Raw genomic sequence first — 21,869 nt, forward strand, 5'->3', positions numbered from 1 at the left:
TTTCTTTTCCTTCTTTTTATCTAGACTCAGGACTGGAGAAAACTGGATGTACCAATACTATTTAAAAAGTACTTCTAACTTTTTTTGTTGCCCATTACATAGAGTAGAATCTAAAGAGAAGAGGGTCAAATGTAATACAAAGGTTTTGCTGACACTTGTTCAGAGGGACCAGCAGTGGCTGCCTCGTGGCACTGACACTCACAGGTAACTTGTTCCTGCACAAGGAATTGCAGTAAATCCTTCCAGCCATCCTGTGCTCCCAGAAGGAGTCAGGGCATATATTGCAGACATTTTTTTGGCAATCTTCAGCCAAGAATGGATATCAATCCCTGCTGGTGTTCATGTAGGTTCATGTTTCCAATCCAGTTTCAGCTTATTTTTCTTGTGTTGGATTTTTCCTGGGGCTTTGTCAGGAGAACGACATAAGTGAATCATAGAATGGTTTGGGTTGGAAGGAAACCTGAGGATCATCCAATTTCAACCCATCATAACTGTGCCTTGGTGGGTGCTCAGTCCATACCATTGAGCTTTCCAGTGGCTGATTAGAAAACTGGGATAACTTCTGCCCAGTTTGGTGTGTTTTCTGGTGATTAATGTTATTTGCAGGCAGCAGAAGACCTGGGGACTGGCTGAAAGCCATTTCTGAAGAGGTATTACATTTCCTGGAGCCATGACTATATGGGCTACTATAGAGAGTTTTTACTTAAAGCCTTTCTGCTGTTTTTAGAGAGATTTTGTGTGAATGTCATGGTGAGCAGTAGCAGAGTTTCAAAGTGGTAAAACCTTTAAAGTATTATCACTGTATTCCCTTCTAAAGCTGCGAGTTGGGAAAGGTGTTGACACTTTAACCAGGAATTTATCTGGTTGGTGGGTTAAGGCAGTGACCCAGAGAGGATCCATCCATTGCACCAGGTGCTTCTCTCGGTGTCGTTTTCACTTTGGGGCTGGTAAATAAAGTGCCTGAAACTCTGACAATTTTATGCCTTTGACAATCTTTAAATCAAAACTGGCTGAATCGATTTGAGGATTTAGTGAGAAAAGGAATTGCACCCAGGCAGGCGTCCTGTGAACCGAATTTCTCCCAAAGTGATCTCAAGTGTGTGAGTTATGGGCCTCTCACATGAAAACTCTGACACATCTTGAACTATAGTAGAACACAGGGTACCTCTGTAATGAACAGAAACACTGTGTTTTCCTTTCCAGCAGGTAGGACTTCATAACTGTTCAAAATTTTGGCAGCATTGCTGTCTAATACAACTGATTTTTTTGTTCCAAATTTTAATTATTTTGGTGGGGTTTTAAGTCAGATTTCTGCAGATTTGCTCACACAGTGCATTCCAGCAGAAAATGTTAAGTCATTTTATAAAATATGTAACATTTTCCTTTTAAGAAAAGGAGAAACTAATGCACAGAGAAGTCAAACGTTCCGACATCACTTCCAATATTGTTTTATACTGTCTCATTTCTGCAATAATAAAGGAATATGCCCTTTTATTGAGTGTAGTGCCTTGGGAGCAGCAGAGATGGGAATGAAAATGTGCTAAGCAGTGATGGCTGATTGTTCTGGAGCGTTATATGAAGTGTCTCAGGGGACATGGGTGTTTTTCTAGTGTTTCCTGGGGTCCCTGGGGATTGTGGCTGTGTTGTACAGAGAACTGGGAAGATGCAGAGTGCATTCCTTGAGGAGTTTTTATGCTGATGACAACAGAAAAGCAGTTGGTGTCTCATCTGCCTCCCCAAACAATGTACCCACGAATACGTGTGCATCTGTCAACAATCACCATCCTTCTCTGAAGTTTGCATACACTGTTATCCAGAAAAACAGCTACAAGAAAGAAGCCTTTAACTTCACTTGATTTTATGCAGAGCTGCTCAGAGTGGGCCCTTGCCCCTCAAAGGACTCTTTTATCCCTACCAGTGCCCGTAGTTCTTTTTGTCCCGTGGGAATCCCTTTGTACTCGGAGTCTTGAAACTGATACGTTTCCTCTGATCTGACATCAGAGTCTTTCAGCAAAAATAATTTCCTTTTCCTTCCAGAGCCTGAAACTTGGAATCTGCTATAGATCTTAGGGAAGTTAAAAATATAGAAGCCCATCACTGAAGTTTGTCTTCCAAAATTCACTTGAAAAGAAATATATATATGTAAAATAAATAAGTGAAACATCTTTTGAGTAACGTGGACCTAGAATTGCTTGGCCACACAAGTGAGAGGTCAAGCAGAAGTCCCCAGGCTGTTTACCAAGCTGGCCTGCAGCTGTTAATCCTTCAATCCTCTTCCTTTTAAAAAAAATAAAAGTATAGATATATATACCACTGATTTCAGTAGCAGTTAGTTTCCCAAATGCTGGTACCAGATCCAGGGAACATTACAGAGTTCTAACTAAAGAAACTTGCTGATGTATTTTTCTTAAAATCTTTTGCTGAATCACAGAACTGTGCCTGTGGTTGGGGTTTTTTTGCTGCCTCTCTGCTACAGATTTTGGCAAAAAATGAGTCTAAAAGTGGTTAATTTGGAATTGTGCTGCCACTTTGTCCCCACCTCCCAGTACAGGTGTTGGCCAGCTGTTACCAGTTGAGTCCTGAGCTTGGGAACAACCAGCATGCTGGGCTTGGTTGGCATCTGCCCCCATCATTCCTCCAAGGGAGGGCATTCACACCCAGAAATCTCTCTCCTGGGTGGCTTCTGAGGTGCTTGCCAGAGTCCTGCTTCTGAAACAGTACAAGATCCTCAATATTTCCACCTTTCCAGCCTGCCAGGAAATGTCTCCCTGCAAACCAGGTGGAGGGTTTGGACTCATCTCACGCTTGAGCCAATGTCAGGTGTTCACAGCCCTGTGATCCTTAATGTGTATTAATGACCTGCCCGCTGCTGCACAGCAACTGCAACCTGGGTGCCTTTCTTTCTTTCTTTCTTTTTCTTTCTTTTTTTTTTTTTGTTCTTCTTTTATGCAAGAAATATTTTGAAAAGCTCTTAGAATATAAAAAGACGACTTAGTCACCACTGGAGATTATTTGCAGCCTCCAGAGTGCTGTGGATTGTAGCTACACAATTACTGCAGCCCTTGGAGGTGATGCTGTTAAGTGGGAGATTTGCAAAAGTAAGCATTTACTATAGACTTTCTAAAGTCTTAATAGCAAACTCATTTAATAAAAAGTGTTCTCTGTTTCCTTGACTGAAATCAACCCTCTCATCCTTTCTTTGCTTGTGGAGGTTGGGAGTTTTTTAATTCTCTTTATCATTTCCTTCTCTGGTTTCAGTTTAGGGATGTTCTGTTTTACCCTTCAGAACTCTCTCAACTTGTTTCCCTGAAGCTTCTGCATCCATGGGGTTTAGTACAATTTATGAAGCTTGGTTAGGCCTGGGGATTTTAAGAGGTCCATAATCTTCACTGCCATGTATTTTATATGTTGTTTAGTGTGTGGCAGTGACCTTGATCACCAGCAAGACTGAAAGGTCCATCAAGACCTGTTCAGCCACATCCCTCCAGGAAACAGTGCTCTGCTGGGACCATCACTGAGGCTTCTTTGCACAGTGCAATGCAGAACTTATTTCTTTGGCCTAATTTTCTTTGTGTCCTTTCTTCATGCACAAACATAAATATGCAGCACATCCAGTCCTGGGTGAGCGAAGAACTAAAACATCTATAAATAAATCAGGCTGCTTGTCCTGAAGGGAGGAAGAAAAAGAGTGAATGAAACCTAATTTTCTATTTGAAGTACTTGAGTATGTGAGATACTTTGGGCTATGGTGCCTTGGAGTGCTTTGACAGTGTCTGTGGCTGTAAGTTGTACACAGAACTCGTAAGGGATCTGTTTGAAAAAGATTAAAGGAAATAGCTCTTTACACAGTGGGTTGTGAGCTTGTGGAATTTGTTACCAGAGCAGTCTGTGGCAGTAGATAGTGCCAGTAAGGTTAAAAAAGGATAGGGTGTCTGCATGGATTTCAGGTCTGTAAATAGACACTGGAGGGAATAACTGCCCAGACAGCCTCTGATGTCCTGCAGCCCCTGACTGTGGGTGCCAGGGCGAGGGAGCTGGGCACAGGTACTGCCTCTGGGGCAGGGCTGCAGCACCAGAGTGGCTGTGCACAGTGCTGGGGTGTTACACCAGGGAGCCTTGAGCTGTCCTGTGTCTCACCACCTGTGACTGTCCAAAGGGAAGCCCAGCAATCTTGTTTCCTTCTCCGCACCCCTCCTGCGGCTCTCAGGCACACACACTGCCCACAGATGCTGTGGGGGTCCCAGGGCAGGCTCTGACCTTTCTCTCATGCCTTGTTGGCTTCCTTTTAAGTCTTGATTCATCTTCATTTAATCTCCAGGAGGCTGCATGGAAAGCAATGCTCAGTTCTCATCACCATTTAGTCCCTTCTAACACTGCCAGAGCCGAGGGACCATGTTGGGCAACATGTTGTGATTAATTAATACAAAGGATTGCACATGGAAAAGTCTGGTCTAAGTTCAGAGCAGCAGATGAGGTTAAAACACTTTTGTTCTTTGACTTTGTTCTTGTTTCTCTGTCTTAATTTCTGTGGCATTTTGCCTCCATTGAGACTTATTTAGTATGCATCAGTTCCTGCGAGTTATTATCAAGGCTATTTTTCATTTTCTTATATTACTACTTGATACTTTGGTATTGTGGCAGCAAAATTGAACAGGGCATTACTGCTCTCATTGTGTTTTTCTGGAATGGATCTTATCACAGGATCCAGTGAAGTCCCAACAGGAACAAGGAAACTTGGCTAACTTGGCTGTGTTTTCTCTTTACAACTAGTGCCTTGTCATGTAAAAAATTGATATTAACTGGATAATATATGTTTAAGAGCATTTGTGCTTCCACTGCTGTAATGACACACATTTTAAAAGAGGTTAAATACATTTATTTTTATTTATATATACAGTCTGCTTTGTATTGCTTCTTACCTTTCCCTTGGACAGGTTGGTGTGTTGGGTGATGAGGAAGAATGGGTGAGTCTTCATGAGGTGGAGAATGAACCTGATGCTCAGATGCTGGAGGTACCAAACCTTACTCCTTACACTCATTACAGGTAAGAACAGCAGGTAATTAGCTGCAACATAAAAAAAAAATTAGTAAATAGCAGCATGGAACAGCTTTCCTAATCAGAAACAGCTGGCTGGGTTTTATAATCTGAACAAAAGGGAAAGGCTTGCTGTTTTCATAGTTTATGCTTAAAATTGCTAATCTGATGTTGTTAATTGCAATTTACATACAATGCAGTTCATAGCATTAAAAAGGAAATTCAAGTGCACAGTGAAATGTTTTTAAGAATAGCTGCTGTCCTTGACTTTCCCTCCTCTGAAGGGAACACCAGTGTAACATCAGCCAGTGACAAATCAATTGTAGTTAAGCTGGTGCAAACCTGTAATTACATATTTACATCAGTTTAAACATCATTTTATTGATTGAGCTTAATTTGGTAACATCAGTTAGATGAAACCTTTGTTTATAAGAATTTACCAGGTTAAGCTTAATAGATATTCGCAATGCTTAGGCTGATTGAAGAGGATCTGCATTATGGGTGCAGCCCAGTTAAACAAGATTGATTTTGAAATCAATTCCCTCCAAGCCATGCCTTGCTGTGGTATAGACAAGGCTGGAGCATTTGAGGTACTCAATCCTAATGAAAAATACTTCCATGAACCACCTTGCTAATGTAAAGGCTGGTTGCAAGGAGATCTAGTGGCAAGTGTTAAATCAGCTTACTGGAAACTTGTCCAGTTTGTGCTGGTTGAAGGCCCTATTAACTAACCCATGTGCTGTTGTAAGCCAGTAGTAGGTGCAACCAAGTACAGCTCATATAATTTACAACTGATCCAGTGCTGACTAATTTTCTTCTCTTGGTCACAAGTGTAAGAACATACTGAATTTCTCACTAACTCTCCACTGAAGTGTTTTAAACCTCATCTTCCAGAGCTAAACGTTTTACTAAGAGCTCTTTGAAATTTTTTTGACCTTGAGCAGAGATTTCTGGTGCAGAGGTTTAGGGAAATTTTTCTTCAGGTTAAGAGGATTTTGCTGTTCTCATAAAGGTGGATCCTTAAGACTTAAAGCAGTAAAGTGTAAGTTGTATGAGAGTTCAAGGTTCTCTGTCCATGAAGAATAAGGAACACTTGCACACCCAGCCAGGTGTGGGGAGAAATGCCTTTGGAATAGAAAGTAGTGAGGAAGTATATGAGAAATTTGGGGGGATTGTGTTTTTTCTGTTGTTAAAATTTTCAGTTTAATCTTACTCCTATACCTTACTTCTCTCTTGTTTCATTAAATTCTGGAGTCATCCCCCTTATGCTGGGATCTTTCACACATCCAGTTCTTCTCTGATTTTTTTTATATTGTTAATCAGCTCCTTGAATTTTGCCTAGTTTTTTTCTCCCATGCAGACACAGATAGGAGCTTTTTTGGGATTTGCTTCAGTGTTGAGACATTTTATGCAAATTTTTGAAATCTATAAAGTTGCTGTCAAATGGATTTGTCATCCCCTGATCAGCTTTAGTCATTGTCCACTGTGAAAATACACCAGGAGAGCAGATTATCAGACCCATCTTTACAGACCCTCTTCTTTTCTGTATTTTGGGCCACCGTGTGAAATGAGAGCAGTATTTGTTTAATGTATTTCCTTTAGTACACTTTGTAGGAGATCAGAGCAGGTAAATAAACACTGCTGTGTTAACCAGCTCATCCTTTTGCCAAGCTTAGTCATTAGGTCTAAAAATGAAGTGTTTAGTATGAACAGGTCAGGTATTTATGTGCAAGTTCTGGGTACCTCCAATTGCTTGTGTCGGGTGAGAGTAGCTGGAATGTGCAGCACATCTTAATTACTTGGTGCTGCCTGTAAAAGAGATTTCCCTAAATCTTTTGTGACCCAATAGGGATTTCTATTGTATAAGAGATGGTTTCAAGCAGACAGGGTATTTTTTAAAGATGCATATCCATATTAAATAACTTAATCTTTCTTGTGCAGGAAGCCTGAATATGCAGCGCAGGGATAAATCAACCTCTTTCAACGAGTAATTGAGAGGAAATGTTATCACTGGAATATTCTTTATATTGACAGGGAATGAGACTATCCAAAGTTTGATATTTTAATACCTTTCTGAATGTATTGTATAAGCATCGCAAGAGAAAATCACTTACTGCCAGCATAAGCTCATCAGGCCTGGTATAATTAACATAAATTTCTCACACAAATACCTAAGTTTCTAATAGACCCCAAGCTAATCTCATTTTCATTTTTTAAATACCTGAGAGGATCTGAGAGCAGTTACCATAAAGCATTCAGCAGTGAATACAAAGGGGACCTGCGTGCAACGACCTTTGTGGAACACTTTAGAAAGCCCTAATTTGTATTCTCCCATCTTTTTTTTGCTGTTCTGGAGATGGGAAATGCTTGGCTGAGGCCTTAACAGCTCTTGCTGTGTGCGTGCCCCGCTGCAGGTTCCGCATGCGGCAGGTGAACGTGGTGGGTGCCAGCCCCCTGAGCCAGCCCTCCAGGGTCATCCAGACACTGCAGGCACCCCCAGATGTGTCCCCTGGGAGTGTCACCGTGCGCACGGCCAGCGAGACCAGCCTGTGGCTGCGATGGGTGGTGAGTGGCACAGGGAGCAGGGGTGGAGGGCAACGGGGACTGGGGCTTGGCATGTGGCTGCTTCCCTCCCTTGCGATGTGGCTGCTTCCCCCCCTTGCGATGTGGCTGCTTCTCCACCTTGGGATGGGGCTGCTTCCCCTCCTTGGCATGTGGCTGCTTCTCCACCTTGGGATGTGGCTGCTTCCCCACCTTGGGATGTGGCTGCTTCCCCCCCTTGGCATGGGGCTGCTTCCCCTCCTTGGCATGTGGCTGCTTTCCCATCTTGGGATGTGACTGCTTCTCCACCTTGGGATGTGGCTGCTTCCCCACCTTGGGATGTGGCTGCTTCCCCACCTTGGGATGGGGCTGCTTCCCCTCCTTGGCATGTGGCTGCTTCTCCACCTTGGGATGTGGCTGCTTCCCCACCTTGGGATGTGGCTGCTTCTCCACCTTGGGATGTGGCTGCTTCCCCACCTTGGGATGTGGCTGCTTCCCCCCCTTGGCATGGGGCTGCTTCCCCTCCTTGGCATGTGGCTGCTTTCCCATCTTGGGATGTGACTGCTTCTCCACCTTGGGATGTGGCTGCTTCCCCACCTTGGGATGTGGCTGCTTCCCCCCCTTGGCATGGGGCTGCTTCCCCTCCTTGGCATGTGGCTGCTTTCCCATCTTGGGATGTGACTGCTTCTCCACCTTGGGATGTGGCTGCTTCCCCACCTTGGGATGTGGCTGCTTCCCCACCTTGGGATGGGGCTGCTTCCCCACCTTGGGATGGGGCTGCTTCCCCACCTTGGGATGGGGCTGCTTCCCCACCTTGGGATGTGGCTGCTTCCCCACCTTGGGATGGGGCTGCTTCCCCACCTTGGGATGAGGCTGCTTCCTCACCTTGGGATGTGGCTGCTTCCCCTCCTTGGGATGTGGCTGCTTCCCCTCCTTGGGATGTGGCTGCTTCCCCTTGGGGTCAGGCCAGCTCTCCAAAGTGCCTCCCCTTTGCATCCAGCATGAGGAGTAACAGCAAAATTGCTTCCTTTCTCCGAATAGTCGGAAATCTGAGACTTACCTTAAGTGCCTTATTAATCAAATAAATTGCCTGCTGCTGCTATTTGTGCCACCTCATCGGGGGAATGTGTGTCTGTGTGTAAAGCTTTGGCTTTGAGGCTCTCCAGCACCACGGGCTGGGTCAACATGTGGGGCAGGAGAACGTAGCCCCTGAGCCAGTTTGCAGTTTGCTGGGGATCTGTGGTTTGCACTGGACCAAACGGTCCCCAGAAGGTGCATCCTGGCCATTGACAACCATCCTTTGGTGCTGAGAGCTGTGGCTCAACAGCAGCAAAGCTGGCACGTTGCACTCCTGTAGGAAGATTGTATTTATTTGAAAAGTGTGGAATTCTGTGATAAAATGCAGAAATAAATGATGAATTGTGAAGATGCAGTGATTGCTGACATTGCCATGCCCCTTTGGCTGCCTCAGTTACCTGCAGAGCTGCCACGTGGGGATTTACTTGGCAATTAACCTGTTCCAGAATGGTTTCTCTTCACCCCTGTTAGGCAGAATTTTCCACCGGGGTTACTGTGGTGTGAAGTTGATGAAGCACAGGTTTCCTTTTGCCCAAGTGTTAGCTTTTCCATGCATAAACTCATTATGGCTGGAAGTCAAAATCAGCCTGGAAGCGAGAGGGCTTTTTCCTGTTCAGAAAGGAATAATTCCAGTTTCTCAATGGGACATTTAGTTCTAACCTTGCAAGACCAAAATATCAGACTTGAAGTTGTCGCCTCACTATCCATAGAAGAGCCACTGCAATTACTTTGATGGGACCCACATACCTTGTGTGGCTTTTCTGGGTCAATAACATGCCAGATGGTTACACCTTTGATATTGCATCCAGACCTACATGTCTTCTATCAAAATTAACTCAAGGTTTCTTTAAGAGACTTTAAAACATTAGGATTGTGTTACCTGGAAGTCTGTTTTCCTTTAGTCAGACTGTGCAGGGTTCAGGAGGAGCAACAACCATAGCTAAAAATGACCTGATAAACCATTTTCATGCTTAATAACATCAATATTTGAAAGTGTTTAGTCTCTTTTATTTCAAGACCTGCAGGTGAATTTGTGTCCCCTTGGGAACTGGAAATTCCTCCCTTCCTACAGAATAAGGGTCACGTTTCTAGCCCTGCTTGCCTGCAGGGTACAGTCTTTTAAGCTGTGAAATGTTAATGTGTATCCAGCTTTGCCAGTGAATCAGAACTGAATCTCAGCCATCCGTGGCATCATGTAGTTAGTTTTACAGCACAAAAACTCAAAACTTCATGAAGTAGGCTAATTATTTCATATTTTAATCTCTGAAATTGCTTGGGGAGTTAGAATACTAGAATAAATCTCTGCTGATAAATGAGTAGGCAGAGAGTCAGTTAAAAAAAAAAAGAAATAATGTACGATAAATGAATTTGTCACATGCTCCAGCAATTTATCATTCATTTCCATAATTAATCACAAAGCTCTGAAATATATTGTATTCATATCCTCTCTGTTGGTACACCCGCAGCAAATGGCTTGGTTTTGTGAGCATATCTATTTGGTTCCGAATGAAGGTAAAAATTAAAATTTCAAGCAGCATAGAAATGTAGAGATCATAAAACACAAACTAGAAAACCAACGTCTTGGTCCTTTTTTGCCTTCCTGTGGCCTTACCTGAGTTCAGGCAGCCCTGGGATATAGTTTGGAAAGCCCTGGCGATGTGTTCTGATGGGAACATTGTGTTGCCCTTTGCCATTCCCAGCCCCTCCCTGACACCCAGTACAACGGCAACCCGGAGTCCGTGGGCTACAGGATCAGGTTCTGGCGGGTGGACCTGCAGTCCCCTGCCCTGACCAAGGTCATCAACGACCGCCTGGGAAGGGAGTACACGGTGGAGGACCTGGAGGAGTGGACAGAGTACGAGCTGCAGGTCCAGGCGTTCAACGCCATCGGGGCAGGGCCGTGGAGCGACGTTGTGCGAGGTCGTACACGGGAATCTGGTGAGTCAAAGCCCCACATCTTCTGGGACAGACACACAGAGACCTTCACCACTTTCAGCCCTTTTGTAATTTTTCTTAATTTTTTTGTTTTGTTTTGTTGTTGGGTGGGGGGTTTTTGCTTGCTGGTCCACTAAATCCAAAATGAAATTAAAAAAATCTCGATGCACTAAAGATAAAAAGACATACAGCTATTTGAAGGAGTTCTTTATTTTTCATTCCTACCCTGCTTTCATGCACAAACCTGCAGGTTATCCATTTAAAGCAAACAAAACAACCTCTCCCCATTCCTGCCCCGGTTTGGCAGCAGTGTGGACAACACGAGGAGAAGGTTGTATACAGAATTCTCTGGCTGAGTCGCTCTCTCCTGCCTCCTCTTTCTCCCCAGTACCCCAGTTGTCCCTAATTATCCCATTTTCCCTTTCTGCTGAGGCAGATTTTCTCACAGCTGTGGTTACCTGAGGTTTCATTTCAAACACCAAATATTTCTAAAAGGGCACAAGTCACTTCAGAGAGATGATTACACAGACAGAAATAAAATAATTATCTGAGCTTTTGATGGCAGGTTTTCAAACCTGCCTTCCAAAATTGTGTGCACAGGGCTTTATAGACATAACCTGCTTATAGGCCTGGAGCACAAGGACTGTATTGTTGAGCTGAATTGTCCAGGCAAGCACAGAGACTTCAAATATCAGAAGGAAACTGTCACTCTCAGGCAACAGTAAATTGCTGTTAGCTTAGTGGCAACAATAAAGGCACATGTTGAAAAGCTGCTCTCTAGCTCTTGACTTCCACAAAACCTGTTTCCAAACCTACCCTACGTGCATCTGGGAAATCTGAATTTATATCACAAGTGAGTAATAAATTAGGTGACACATACGGTCTGAAAGTTTAATAGTAACTCTTCTTTGTGACCTGTACTTATGCAAGGTTCAACAGTGGTATTTTTTCTGGTGATTTTTTCCTCTATTTCTTAATTTAAAAAGTCCTGGGATTTAATCCTGTGCATACCCTGCCCTTATAAATGCATGTCTGTGTTCTGGGTGCCACACAAGGTTACTCGGTGGGAAGTGAGAACAGGCACGGCAGGATTTGCTGTGCTGGTTCAGATAACTCTCCTTTGAACTAGCCAGGGAGAAGGCTAAACAAAGTCATCCCCCCTCCATTAAAATGTAGCTTTTTGGGAAGTAGTAATTGGAAAGCTATTGCCAGAGGTATTTTAAACAAGGCTTGAGCTGGAGTTAGAGATAGCAGGACCCAGACAAAACAGTTCTGAATTGTTCTGTGTCATAATACAAAGATATCGCATCCTCCACTTTCTCCTTCCCACTGCTCTTCAAACACTTCTTTTGAAATGTAGTAAATACTTAGATTAAGTCATTTCATAAAACCTTAGGATTATAGTGCTCCTGCTCAGCATCTAAAGATCAGAGGTTACGCGTGGCTTTGGCATTTTCTCTGGCAGTATTAAGAGAAGGTTGACTTGAAACTGATTGTAGGAGGCAAACAGAAACCAGGATCAAAATAACACAAAGCTGTGATTTGGGTGTAAGGACTCATTTGGTTTTTTCCATGTGTTTTCTTTGATACTGACATCTGATTTCCTGCACAGAGCAAGTCAGGGCTCAGACTTTGGCTGTATCTTCTGAGATTTAGAATATACAAGACACACTGGCATAGCAGCAAACTGCAGGAAAGCTCTTCAGGGAATCTGGAATTAACCTGTATGCACAGCCAAATGGAGTAAAAATGCAAATAAAAGATATTTAAAGTGGAAGAGAAAGGTCAAAGCAGCACTTTTAGATCTGTCTTCTGAACTATAAGAAAAATTCTGTTTATTGCTTATGTTTTCAAAGCACTTCAGAAGCAGGTGTCCTAAATATTTCTTTTTCAGTTTTTTAGATACAGAGTCAGGGAAGTTGATTTTGCTGGTGCTGTGGGTTGTAAACATCCCTCCCAGCTGGCCAGAGGTGCCTTGGCCAGGGTCATGTGGTGGTTCACTGGCAAAACTCACAGTTCTGTGTTTTACACCATCCAAGGAGCTCAGGAGTTAAAGCCTAAACCAGGTTGTGATGCCTTATGACAGTGCAGCCATTGAAGTTCAAAATCTTTATTGAAAATAAAGCTGTACTTGAGGACTTCTGTTTATTTTAGGTTGTGCAATCACATCACTAATAGCTGAGCACACATACCAACAATAGTGGAGCGTGTCATTACAAGTACTCATGGTTTGTGAAGCTCTTGAATAAAAAAACATATGAAAACCACAGAAAATGTGAGAGAATAAATAATCCTGTAGGCTTTGGTAATCCAGGTTTGAAAAACAGTTGGGAAACCCTAAAATGAAAATCTGGGATAGAGTTGCAAACTGCTGGAAATGGAGGGAGATGAATTAGGAGTTTTAAACAGGATGGGCTTTATCAATCCAAAATGCTTTTATAATGTTAGAAATTAAATAGCTCATTAAATTTTACAGTGTAAAATAACTGCAGAGTAACAAGCTCAGTTTCCACTCAATAAATTGACAACGGTAGTAGGTCCAATACAGAGGAAGCAAGAAAATGCAAAGACATCTGATGTATTGGAACAACCTTGGCAGGGCTGCTTCCTTTTAGTTACAGACTCTGTTGTTTTGAAAAAATTCATCTCAAACACAGCTAACCCTGTGCCTTAATAGATTTTGTGCTCTTAATATTCAGCTACATGAATGTGGGTAGTTGTCTGAGAGGATGAGCATGGCCACACATCCATGGCAAGGATCAATCTCAGGTGCTTCGCAGCCTGACCTTCACAAAGCACTTACTGTGCTGGGATAAAGCATGGCTTGATAATGCAGATGTGGCCCAATGTCACTGTGGGAATTTGTCAGTTTATACAAGGTGAGAATTTGGCCTGCAGTATGTAATTGTACAGGCAAAATGGATGTGTGCTGTGGCTATGCTATTTTGCCACGTACCTGGGTAGAAATTAGCACTTCTTAATTGATGTCAGATGTACAATCTGCTGCTCTAATTTTTGCTTTCAGAAAGAGCAAGGGATGTACAGCTAAAATGAGCTGCAAAAATGGAGAGAACCTCTGCATCCCACTCTGTAGCTTTCTTAGAAAGCCAGAATACAGACTAGCTTATTAAAAGCTGCTTTTGGCCCAGTTAGAGACATGAAACAACATGATTTGCTATATATCAGATGTGTCTATGTCAGATGTAGAAAGAGGATGCACAATCTTAGATGCCAACATGGATAACCTTAAAACTTGAGCTCTTATTGAAGTTGCAGTGCAAAGTGCCAGTAAGTCTATAATTTCCTCTGTTTGATCTCCTGAAGTGCACCGTGCAGCTGGCAGTTTGCTGGATTAGCTCATCCTTTAGTTTCAGGGTTTCCGGTCCGTTTTGTTAAAGCTCTGGGATTTTTTTGGACACTGTTGCTTGGCTTCTGTACTATTCTTGCAGGTTACTAATGAGAACTCAGCTTTGGAGCTTATGACAAAGTCTTCAGTGCAACAGTTAAGGAAACCAGCATTAGAGAAGGGAGCTTGCAGAGGGAAGAGGGATTATGTGCCTCTCTCACTAATTAGTCTTAGCAAACTATAATTTCTTTGAATGGCGGTTTCCTGAGAGAGGAGAGGGGTCAGAGAAATGAAGGTTACGTTTCAATTCATTCTTAAAGGGTCGATCAAAGTCTGTTACTTGATAAAAGACCGGCAACAATAAGATCCATAAAATCACTTGCAGGTCCTGAATTCATCCATCCGTATTAGAATAAGGTTCTGAATGCTGATATGAGAACTGAAGAGTTAAAACACACTCAATGAGCACAAGGGGTTTTGCCATTTAGGCTTTGGATTTCGATTGCTTTCCGGGAGAGGGGACATTTAGCTGCTCTGTCACAGGGAATTGAGAGGAGTCTGGGCTAATGAACCTTCAGGCAGACCATTCTCTCCTTTGTCAGCTCCCAGTGGCCCTGCCAGCAGCCTGATCATACACACCTCAAAGTGAGGGTGCACCCAGGGCCAGCCCGGGCACAGCCTCCACCTTCTGTGAATTCAGCAAAGCTCAGGGCTGCTGATCAAAGAGGAGAAGAAATATTTGTAAAATAAAGTAACTTTTTTGTCTCTTGAAAGCCTTCAAACCAGATAAAATAAAAATAATGTGGCTGGAAAGGGCTTCTTTCCTCTACACATCCTGGTTTCCTGTGACCCACCTCCATCCTTTCTCTCTCCAGAAGTGATTCATGTGGGAGTAGCTCTTTGTGAAGATCTACAGATAAAGTTATGGCAGCTATCCAAAGACATTCATGGCTCCTGGCAATCTATTTTGCTTTAACATAATTATATCCTTATGGGGGATAAATCTAGGAAAAGATTTAAAAAAAAAATAAGTCACTTCAGTGTTGGAGGGAAAAAATTGGATTTTAGTCTGCTGCAGTGTTATTTGATGGTGCTCTGTTTCTCATGTCCCAGGTAATTGGTAACAGGGAAATTGTTTCAGAAATTACTATCTCTGCTGTTAACCTTGAGTGCACAAAGGTGGGAGTGGTATGTTTTGGTTTGGGTTTTTTTCAATTTATATTAATTCTGGTGTCATACTCATTATCTCGTTCACGTTGCTAGGAGCTTCAGGAGCTCGCCTCCAAATCAGCAGATCTGTTCTTTCATTTGGACAGCCAGGAAAGCATTCCTTTTGGCAGCTTTTTGGGCTCCTTTTTTGTGATACATTCAGGACTTAATCAAGCCTTACTGTCCCTAAGTGCTTGTGTAACATAACTTGGTGAATGTTCTCCTGAGGTCTGACAGGTGTATCAGGCTTCAGGAAAGACTGTACCCTTCAGATGTTGGAAATGCCACAGGGAAGGAATGCAAAAGGGCAGCATAAAATGTGAACTCTTAAAAATAGCCTCAAATCCTGCTTGCATAACATGACATGCTATTAGGCTTGCCCACAAAAGCCTGCCATTGTGTGGTTCTGCAGCTCAGAGTTTTAATGGCAGGGGAAATGCAAGTTTGCTCTTCTCTGGAGTCAGAGAAAATTACAGTGTTCCTGTGCCATCAGTTCTAATGATGTTTCTAGTTTTGTAAGAGCCAATTTTGCAACATAAATGAAACAGGCATCTCTCATTGACACGGTATCAATCCCTGAAAATACACCTTGCGTTAATGTATCCGTCTGTAATTGATGTACTGCAAATGTTGAGCGCTCTCACATCATCAAGAGGCTCAGAGGTTAAAGAACTTCTTACTGAACTGGGAGTGCAATCCAGTGGGGGAAATTATTGCTAGCTCCAGACAAGATGCTATAATTTCCTTTCAGATAATATAGGAAGCCAGGATGGCGTAAAACTTCTTGTTAAAACAGATTGTGCAATAAGATAAACTCCTGTTCAGAAAGATTTCCAGCTTTTGGCATAAGGAAATGAAATGTATGGGAAAGAAGTACTAGGAGATAGACTTCTGGAGAAGCCCAGCAATTTAAACTTGGTTCTAATTACTGCAGATATATAGAACTTGAAATTTATTCTTAGCTGTCAATATTTACTGTCTGTCTGTAGACACTGATAAGTATTAAATGTTTAGCTCTTTACAAACATTGTCATTTCTGAGATGAACTGGCAAGAAATTGTGAGACAGGCTGAGATATAAAGATGATGTAGAATGAATACAAGAGGAGAAGGGATTGTCTAGAACCAGTTCCAGTCCTTTTGGGTTTGAATACTCTTCTGTGGGATTCTGAAAGAATCCTAAACAGATGGAGCAAAATGATCTGGGTGTCTTACCTATTTCTGCTCTTTGGTAATGCTGTGTCATTCCAGTTCCCTCTGCTCCTCCTGAGAATGTCACTGCCGAAGCTGTGAGTTCCACCCAGATCCTGCTGACGTGGGCTGCAGTCCCTGAGTCTGAGCAGAATGGTCTCATCCTGGGGTACAAGGTATGCAAGTGGCCTTTCATGCTTATTTTATTTTTAATGCATTACCAGGAAATGTTTTTGTACTTGTTATATAATATTCACCTGATGGATATTCATATTATGGATATTCCTGAGTCAGTGGAGAAGATATAGCAAATATGTTGCCTTTGAAAGGGGTGATTGGTGAATATAATCTCATTTTACTTTGTGTGAAAGGAGCAATCTAAACTGCATTTCCCTCTCTCCAGTCCTCATGCACCAATGTTTTTCCTTCCGTATTTCCTCCACACTGATTTTGCAGATACTTTTCAAAGCCAAAGATTTGGACTCTGAACCGAAGAGCCAGACGGTGCGGGGGAACCACAGTCAGTCGGTGCTGCTGTCGGGGCTGCGCAAGTTTGTGCTGTACGAGCTGCAGGTTCTGGCGTTCACCCGCATCGGGGACGGCGTGCCCAGCGCCCCCGCCGTGCTGGAGAGGACCAAGGATGATGGTGAGCTCCTGGCTTACCAAACAACCATCTCATCCAATCCCTCAGCTCTGCTTTCTTTAAGTGGTGCAAGTGCAGTCAACAACTACTCTAAGGCTGTTTGGATTTGGGTGCGGGTGGTTTTTTTCCAACTTTGAAGCCAAAGGACTGTGGCTGTTGTCTTGGGTTGAGCTGGCAAAGTGCCAACTGCCCAACACAGAGAGAAAGGGTTCCCCCCCAGCCAAGGGAAAAGGAGGGAGAGGGAAAAAAAACCCAAAACCTGAAGTAGCAAGCTTCTTATATTATACAAAAGAAAGACAATTAAAAGCAGAATATGATAAAAAGAAAACCGGACTAACAACAATAACTACCGAGTCACCCAACCGAACAATACAGATTCCAACCACCCAAACTCCACAAAACTTCCCAAAAACTCTTCCAGAGAAACCTCCCAGAAAGAGAGGAGAAAATTAACATGAAAATGTTCACCTCCCTGGATAACACGAGTGCGGAGGGCGGCAAGGCCTGATCTCGGCAGGGCAGGGCAGGGCAGGGTGTCCTCACCAACCTGAGGCAAAACCCAAAAGAGACAGAAGCTCCTCTTCTCTCTCTTTTTATACCTCTTGACACTTCTTGATGATGTCAGATGATATGAAATACCTCTTTGGTTGCTTAAGTCAGGTGATGCTTGTCCCTTCTGATCTGTGTCACATCGTTTGGGCCTGCTAAATTTAGGCCTAACTGAGCCCTAAAGCCAAAACTTCCACAGCCATACACAGGATAACTCAGGGCTGTTCCATTGGTCATGGGCCGAGGATTTGGCAAAAACACAGAAAACCAGTCCCCCATTTCTTCCCTCCCTGCAGCTAATCAAGAGGAAAAAACCTTCTATAATTGAACTCTGAAGCTTGGTGTAGATAATTTCTATTGAAAACAACTTTAGAACCCAATTATAAATTCCTATTGAAGTTCAATCATGCTAAAAAAGTACAAAAAGAGTGCTGCAATTGAAAGCAATAAACAAATCTGGGTCTGATAGGTCTGCAGGAAAAAAATGGAATTTGCAACTTCAGCAATCCATTCTCTTCTTTCCCCAAAAAGAAGACATTGCCCCTGAAGATGACCATCCCAGCTTCCTTTTGCAGCTGCCTCCAGAATTCCCATTAAGCTCAGGATGTTCCCAATGCAGTTGGATGTATTGTAGAACCCAACTGAGCCCCTGGTCCTGGTGCTTCCTGAGCACCCTGGTGTGGGTGGAGCATTCCTGATGGTGGAATTCTACAGAAATTTAATTCAGCTCTTAAAATATTTTGGGCTTAGCAGATGCTGAAACTACTTTTAGTTTCGTTCCCTTTTCAGGATTAAATAGGTTCATATTGGTGCGTGAGAGGCTCCTGGTTAAGTCTCTCTCCTTTTCATCAAAATTTTTTCATGGAATAAACATGAGTTTCTACAAGAAACTTCATTTGGGTGGACTGAAAACACATTCAGACTTCTGGCTTAACTAAACATTTTCTATGGAATGTGGGAAAGGCAGGAATAGGAGCATGAGGGGACAGGAACAGGGACAGCAGCTCCCTGGCATTTTTTAGCCTTTTTCTCAACATAGTGCCTGTGTGAGGACCTGGCTTTTCTATGAGAGGAAAAATTACTGTTAGCAGAACTCTTCAGGGAGAGAAAAAGCACTCCATGAAATGTACATATCGGCTGTAATGAGAAATACTTAAAACTGTTTGTTTTGGATAACCCCATTATAGCAGTTCCTTCCTTAAGTGCATGTTGGCAAATGAAACAAGTTGTTCTTCCCTCTCCATACCCCTGACATAAAAATGTTGTGTCTCCTCTGGGCTCAACTTAATTAAAAGTACCACCAGGAGCAGTGCAGGTGGAATTTGTGCTGAAGGGGAAATTTTGTGGATGGTAATGTATGAATTAGTATCTCATCACCTTGTGAACCTGGGATGGTCAGCACAGCCTGTGTTAATGTGGTTCTCACCTGCCTCAGGTTCTCCTGCTCACACCTAGGTGTTTAAGATGCAAATGTAAAGTGAGGAAGCAGCTCAGAGCTGGTGATGATGACTCAGAGAGGGGATATTATCCAATTCCAACAGGTATGAAGTGGATTAAGCTATGTAACTCTGTAAAGGCAGCTCAGTGACTTGCTCCATAGCATGTTCTTAGCTACACCAGTTGTGATGCTGCTGTGAGAGAAATCATTCACAGTCCAGAGCTCCTGGCACAGTAAAAAAAGACCATGGGTTGCACTGATTGTGTGTTATGTTTGGTGTCCCTGGGTGCTGGAGGCACTTGGCCATGGACAGGACTCCTCAGAATAAATGTACATTATGTTCATGCTTAGATGCTCCCAACCATCTGCTTACTGGGGAGCTGTGGCTGGGACTGTGTTTCTGTCCAGAGCTGTGATTCTGTGCAGGGTGAGCAGAAAACCTGCAATCCCCCTGCCATGCAGTCCCTGCTGCCCTGATCTCTGCTGTCCTTTGCAGCCCCCGGGCCCCCCGTGAGGATGGTGTTCCCCGAGGTCCGGCTGACGTCCGTGCGCATCGTTTGGCAGCCGCCGGAGGAGCCCAACGGAATTATTCTGGGTAAGGTGGAGCTGCAAACCCTGGGCTGGGAGGAGGGGGCTGCAGACCAGAGCAAGCTCCAGCTGTTGGGTTTTCCCTCCCTTTGCACATACACAAATCTGGGGCTAAGGTGTCATCTGAGAGACTGTGGTGAGGAGAAGAGTCTGTGTGGCTCCACGGTGTGTGTTTTCCTGAGCCAGAATTTGGTATCATTCGGGCACTGTGCTTGAATGTTATCTCTCTTCCCATCTGCATTTTGGTTGGTAAACTGTTTGGCTGATTGTTGAGAAAACTGCCTGAAGACCTGGCTTTTCCCCACCCTTCCTGGGCATGCCCAACATTTCAGTTTCATGTGCACTTCCCTTTTATTGCTTCCATTGGATAATACTGTCTGACAGGTTACAAGGAGTTAAATCCTATTTGGCTTTTCATCAAGGGAAAGAGAGGCAGCAAGGCACAACAGGAATTTGTGAAAATCCTTCTCACCTTCCTGCTCTCATAACTCTTGGGTTACCTTTGCAATATGTTCACCAGTCGCTACTTGTCCTTAAAACGTGAAGCCTTTTACAATATAAGAATCTATCCTCTCTCTAAAATTAATGTAGCTCATAGTTACCCAGCAATTTTGTGTTCTCTGCTGATATTACACACATTTTACAGTAGTTCTAGCTGGTGAGTAAAGATTTGTGTCTTAATTCTAAAAACAGAAGCAAAAGCTTTTGTTTTTTTGTCTAGTACTTAGTCTGCCAGACCTTTCTTCTTCTAATTGCACTGCCACCCTTCAGGCTTATCTGTAGGCTTTTAGCAGCATTTCCTAGAGCCTCCCTTGCTGAGTGGAGGGTGCCTGCTCCAAATGCTCCTGCATTGGTGGCACCACTGTAAGAACAGTGTAAGAACACTGAAAGAACACTGTGCTTAAATCTTGAGTCAGGAACTCAAAGTGTTTGCTCTGGTGTGTATTTTACCAAAGTGATCCTGGTGCCTGAAGATGCAGGAAAATAATCAAATGGCGTCCAAAGGCAGGCGCTGCAGGATTTGCTGAGCACAAGGAGGGGTCTGTGTGAAGCTTGGCAGCGATGACCTGCCAGAGATGGATCCATGCAGGGATTCTCTGCAGTTCAAGGGAGGTTGGCTTCCAGGTTGTCTTGTGGGTTTGATTTGTTGCCTTTTTTTTTAAGGAACTGCATGTCCTGGAACTTGCTCTCAGCAGAGATTGGGATTTGAATCATAGGATGTGGTTAAGAAGAAAAAAAAATCATTTGAGAGAAATGATGAGAAAGCATAAAAGACATTTTGCTCCCCTTACTGTGTTCCAGCCTCATTTGCTGAAGTTGCAAGCTCGGTGAAGTAGGAACTCTCTTTCATTTTGTCTTTGAGGAGTGCTTTGTGCAGACCATCCCCTCCTTAGGTGGTTCATCACTGTCGTTATGTTGAGATATAATCACACAAACACAGGGTTGGAATGAAAGGGGATGGGTGTCCTTTAGAGGGTCTTTGGCATGTTTTGTGTTTGTCATTGTTTCCAATGACTTTCAGAGTCCATTCCCAGTAATATGGCCCAGTCTACCTCATACAGTCCTTGATGACCCTGATGGTGTAACTCAGTAGGTTTATGTCCCACTATTAATTCCTGCCCTTTTCCACAGTACACTTCCCAGTCAGCCAGTCCTTCTTTTACAAGTACATTAAGCCTTTTCTCTTTAAGTCTGATAATTTGCACATGCCTTTATTGAATTTCATCTCACTGATTCCAGACCATCTCTCTTCATTACCAAGATCTCTTTAAATGACACTCTTGTCCTCTAAAGTGCACACAGCCAGTCACAGCTTGGTGTCATTTTTGGAGTTTGCAAGCAGACTGGCAATTCCATCAGCCAGGCCATTAATGAAAGTATTAGAACCAGACTCATTCATGAGGTCTCATGAGAGCTTACTTAATACATCCTCCCAGGTTGTTAGCAAATCGTTGATAACAACATTTTTCACTTCTTTTTTAACATTTTTTAAGTGTTCATCTCAAAATGTGCACTATTTTTCTTGGATTCTCTTTCTCTTCTTTGTTTTAGTTGGGACTGTGTGCAACCATATTAAAGCCTTACTCAAAGTCAATGTGGGTCATATCTGCTCTTGCCACCTGGCCAATTACAGTGTCAAAATGGAAAGCAGATTATTTGATATTTATTATTTGCTCCAATCAAACAGATATTGGCTGTTGCTTGGCATGTCATTATCCTCATGGATGCTTGTATATTGACTCAATTTTTTTCCCCAGGATCTTTCTGGGTATTGAACTTCAGTTTGATTTGTCCATAATTCCTCTGGTTGGTCTGGC

At 43.2% G+C, this 21,869-nt stretch overlaps 1 protein-coding gene across 1 annotated transcript in view; it reads left to right on the forward strand.

Moving 5' to 3' along the window:
* SDK1 (sidekick cell adhesion molecule 1) overlaps positions 1-21,869 on the forward strand; it is a 391,178-nt gene that overhangs the window by 301,238 nt on the left and 68,071 nt on the right. The window contains exons 24-29 of the mRNA XM_071570864.1: positions 4,935-5,044; positions 7,450-7,600; positions 10,354-10,591; positions 16,394-16,509; positions 16,790-16,979; positions 19,460-19,558. Of these exons, the coding sequence (XP_071426965.1) occupies positions 4,935-5,044; positions 7,450-7,600; positions 10,354-10,591; positions 16,394-16,509; positions 16,790-16,979; positions 19,460-19,558 (904 nt within the window). The remainder of the gene's footprint in view (positions 1-4,934; positions 5,045-7,449; positions 7,601-10,353; positions 10,592-16,393; positions 16,510-16,789; positions 16,980-19,459; positions 19,559-21,869) is intronic.

Source organism: Pithys albifrons, chromosome 16 (genome assembly GCF_047495875.1).
Source record: "Pithys albifrons albifrons isolate INPA30051 chromosome 16, PitAlb_v1, whole genome shotgun sequence".
In the NCBI taxonomy this organism is placed as follows: Eukaryota; Metazoa; Chordata; class Aves; order Passeriformes; family Thamnophilidae; genus Pithys; species Pithys albifrons.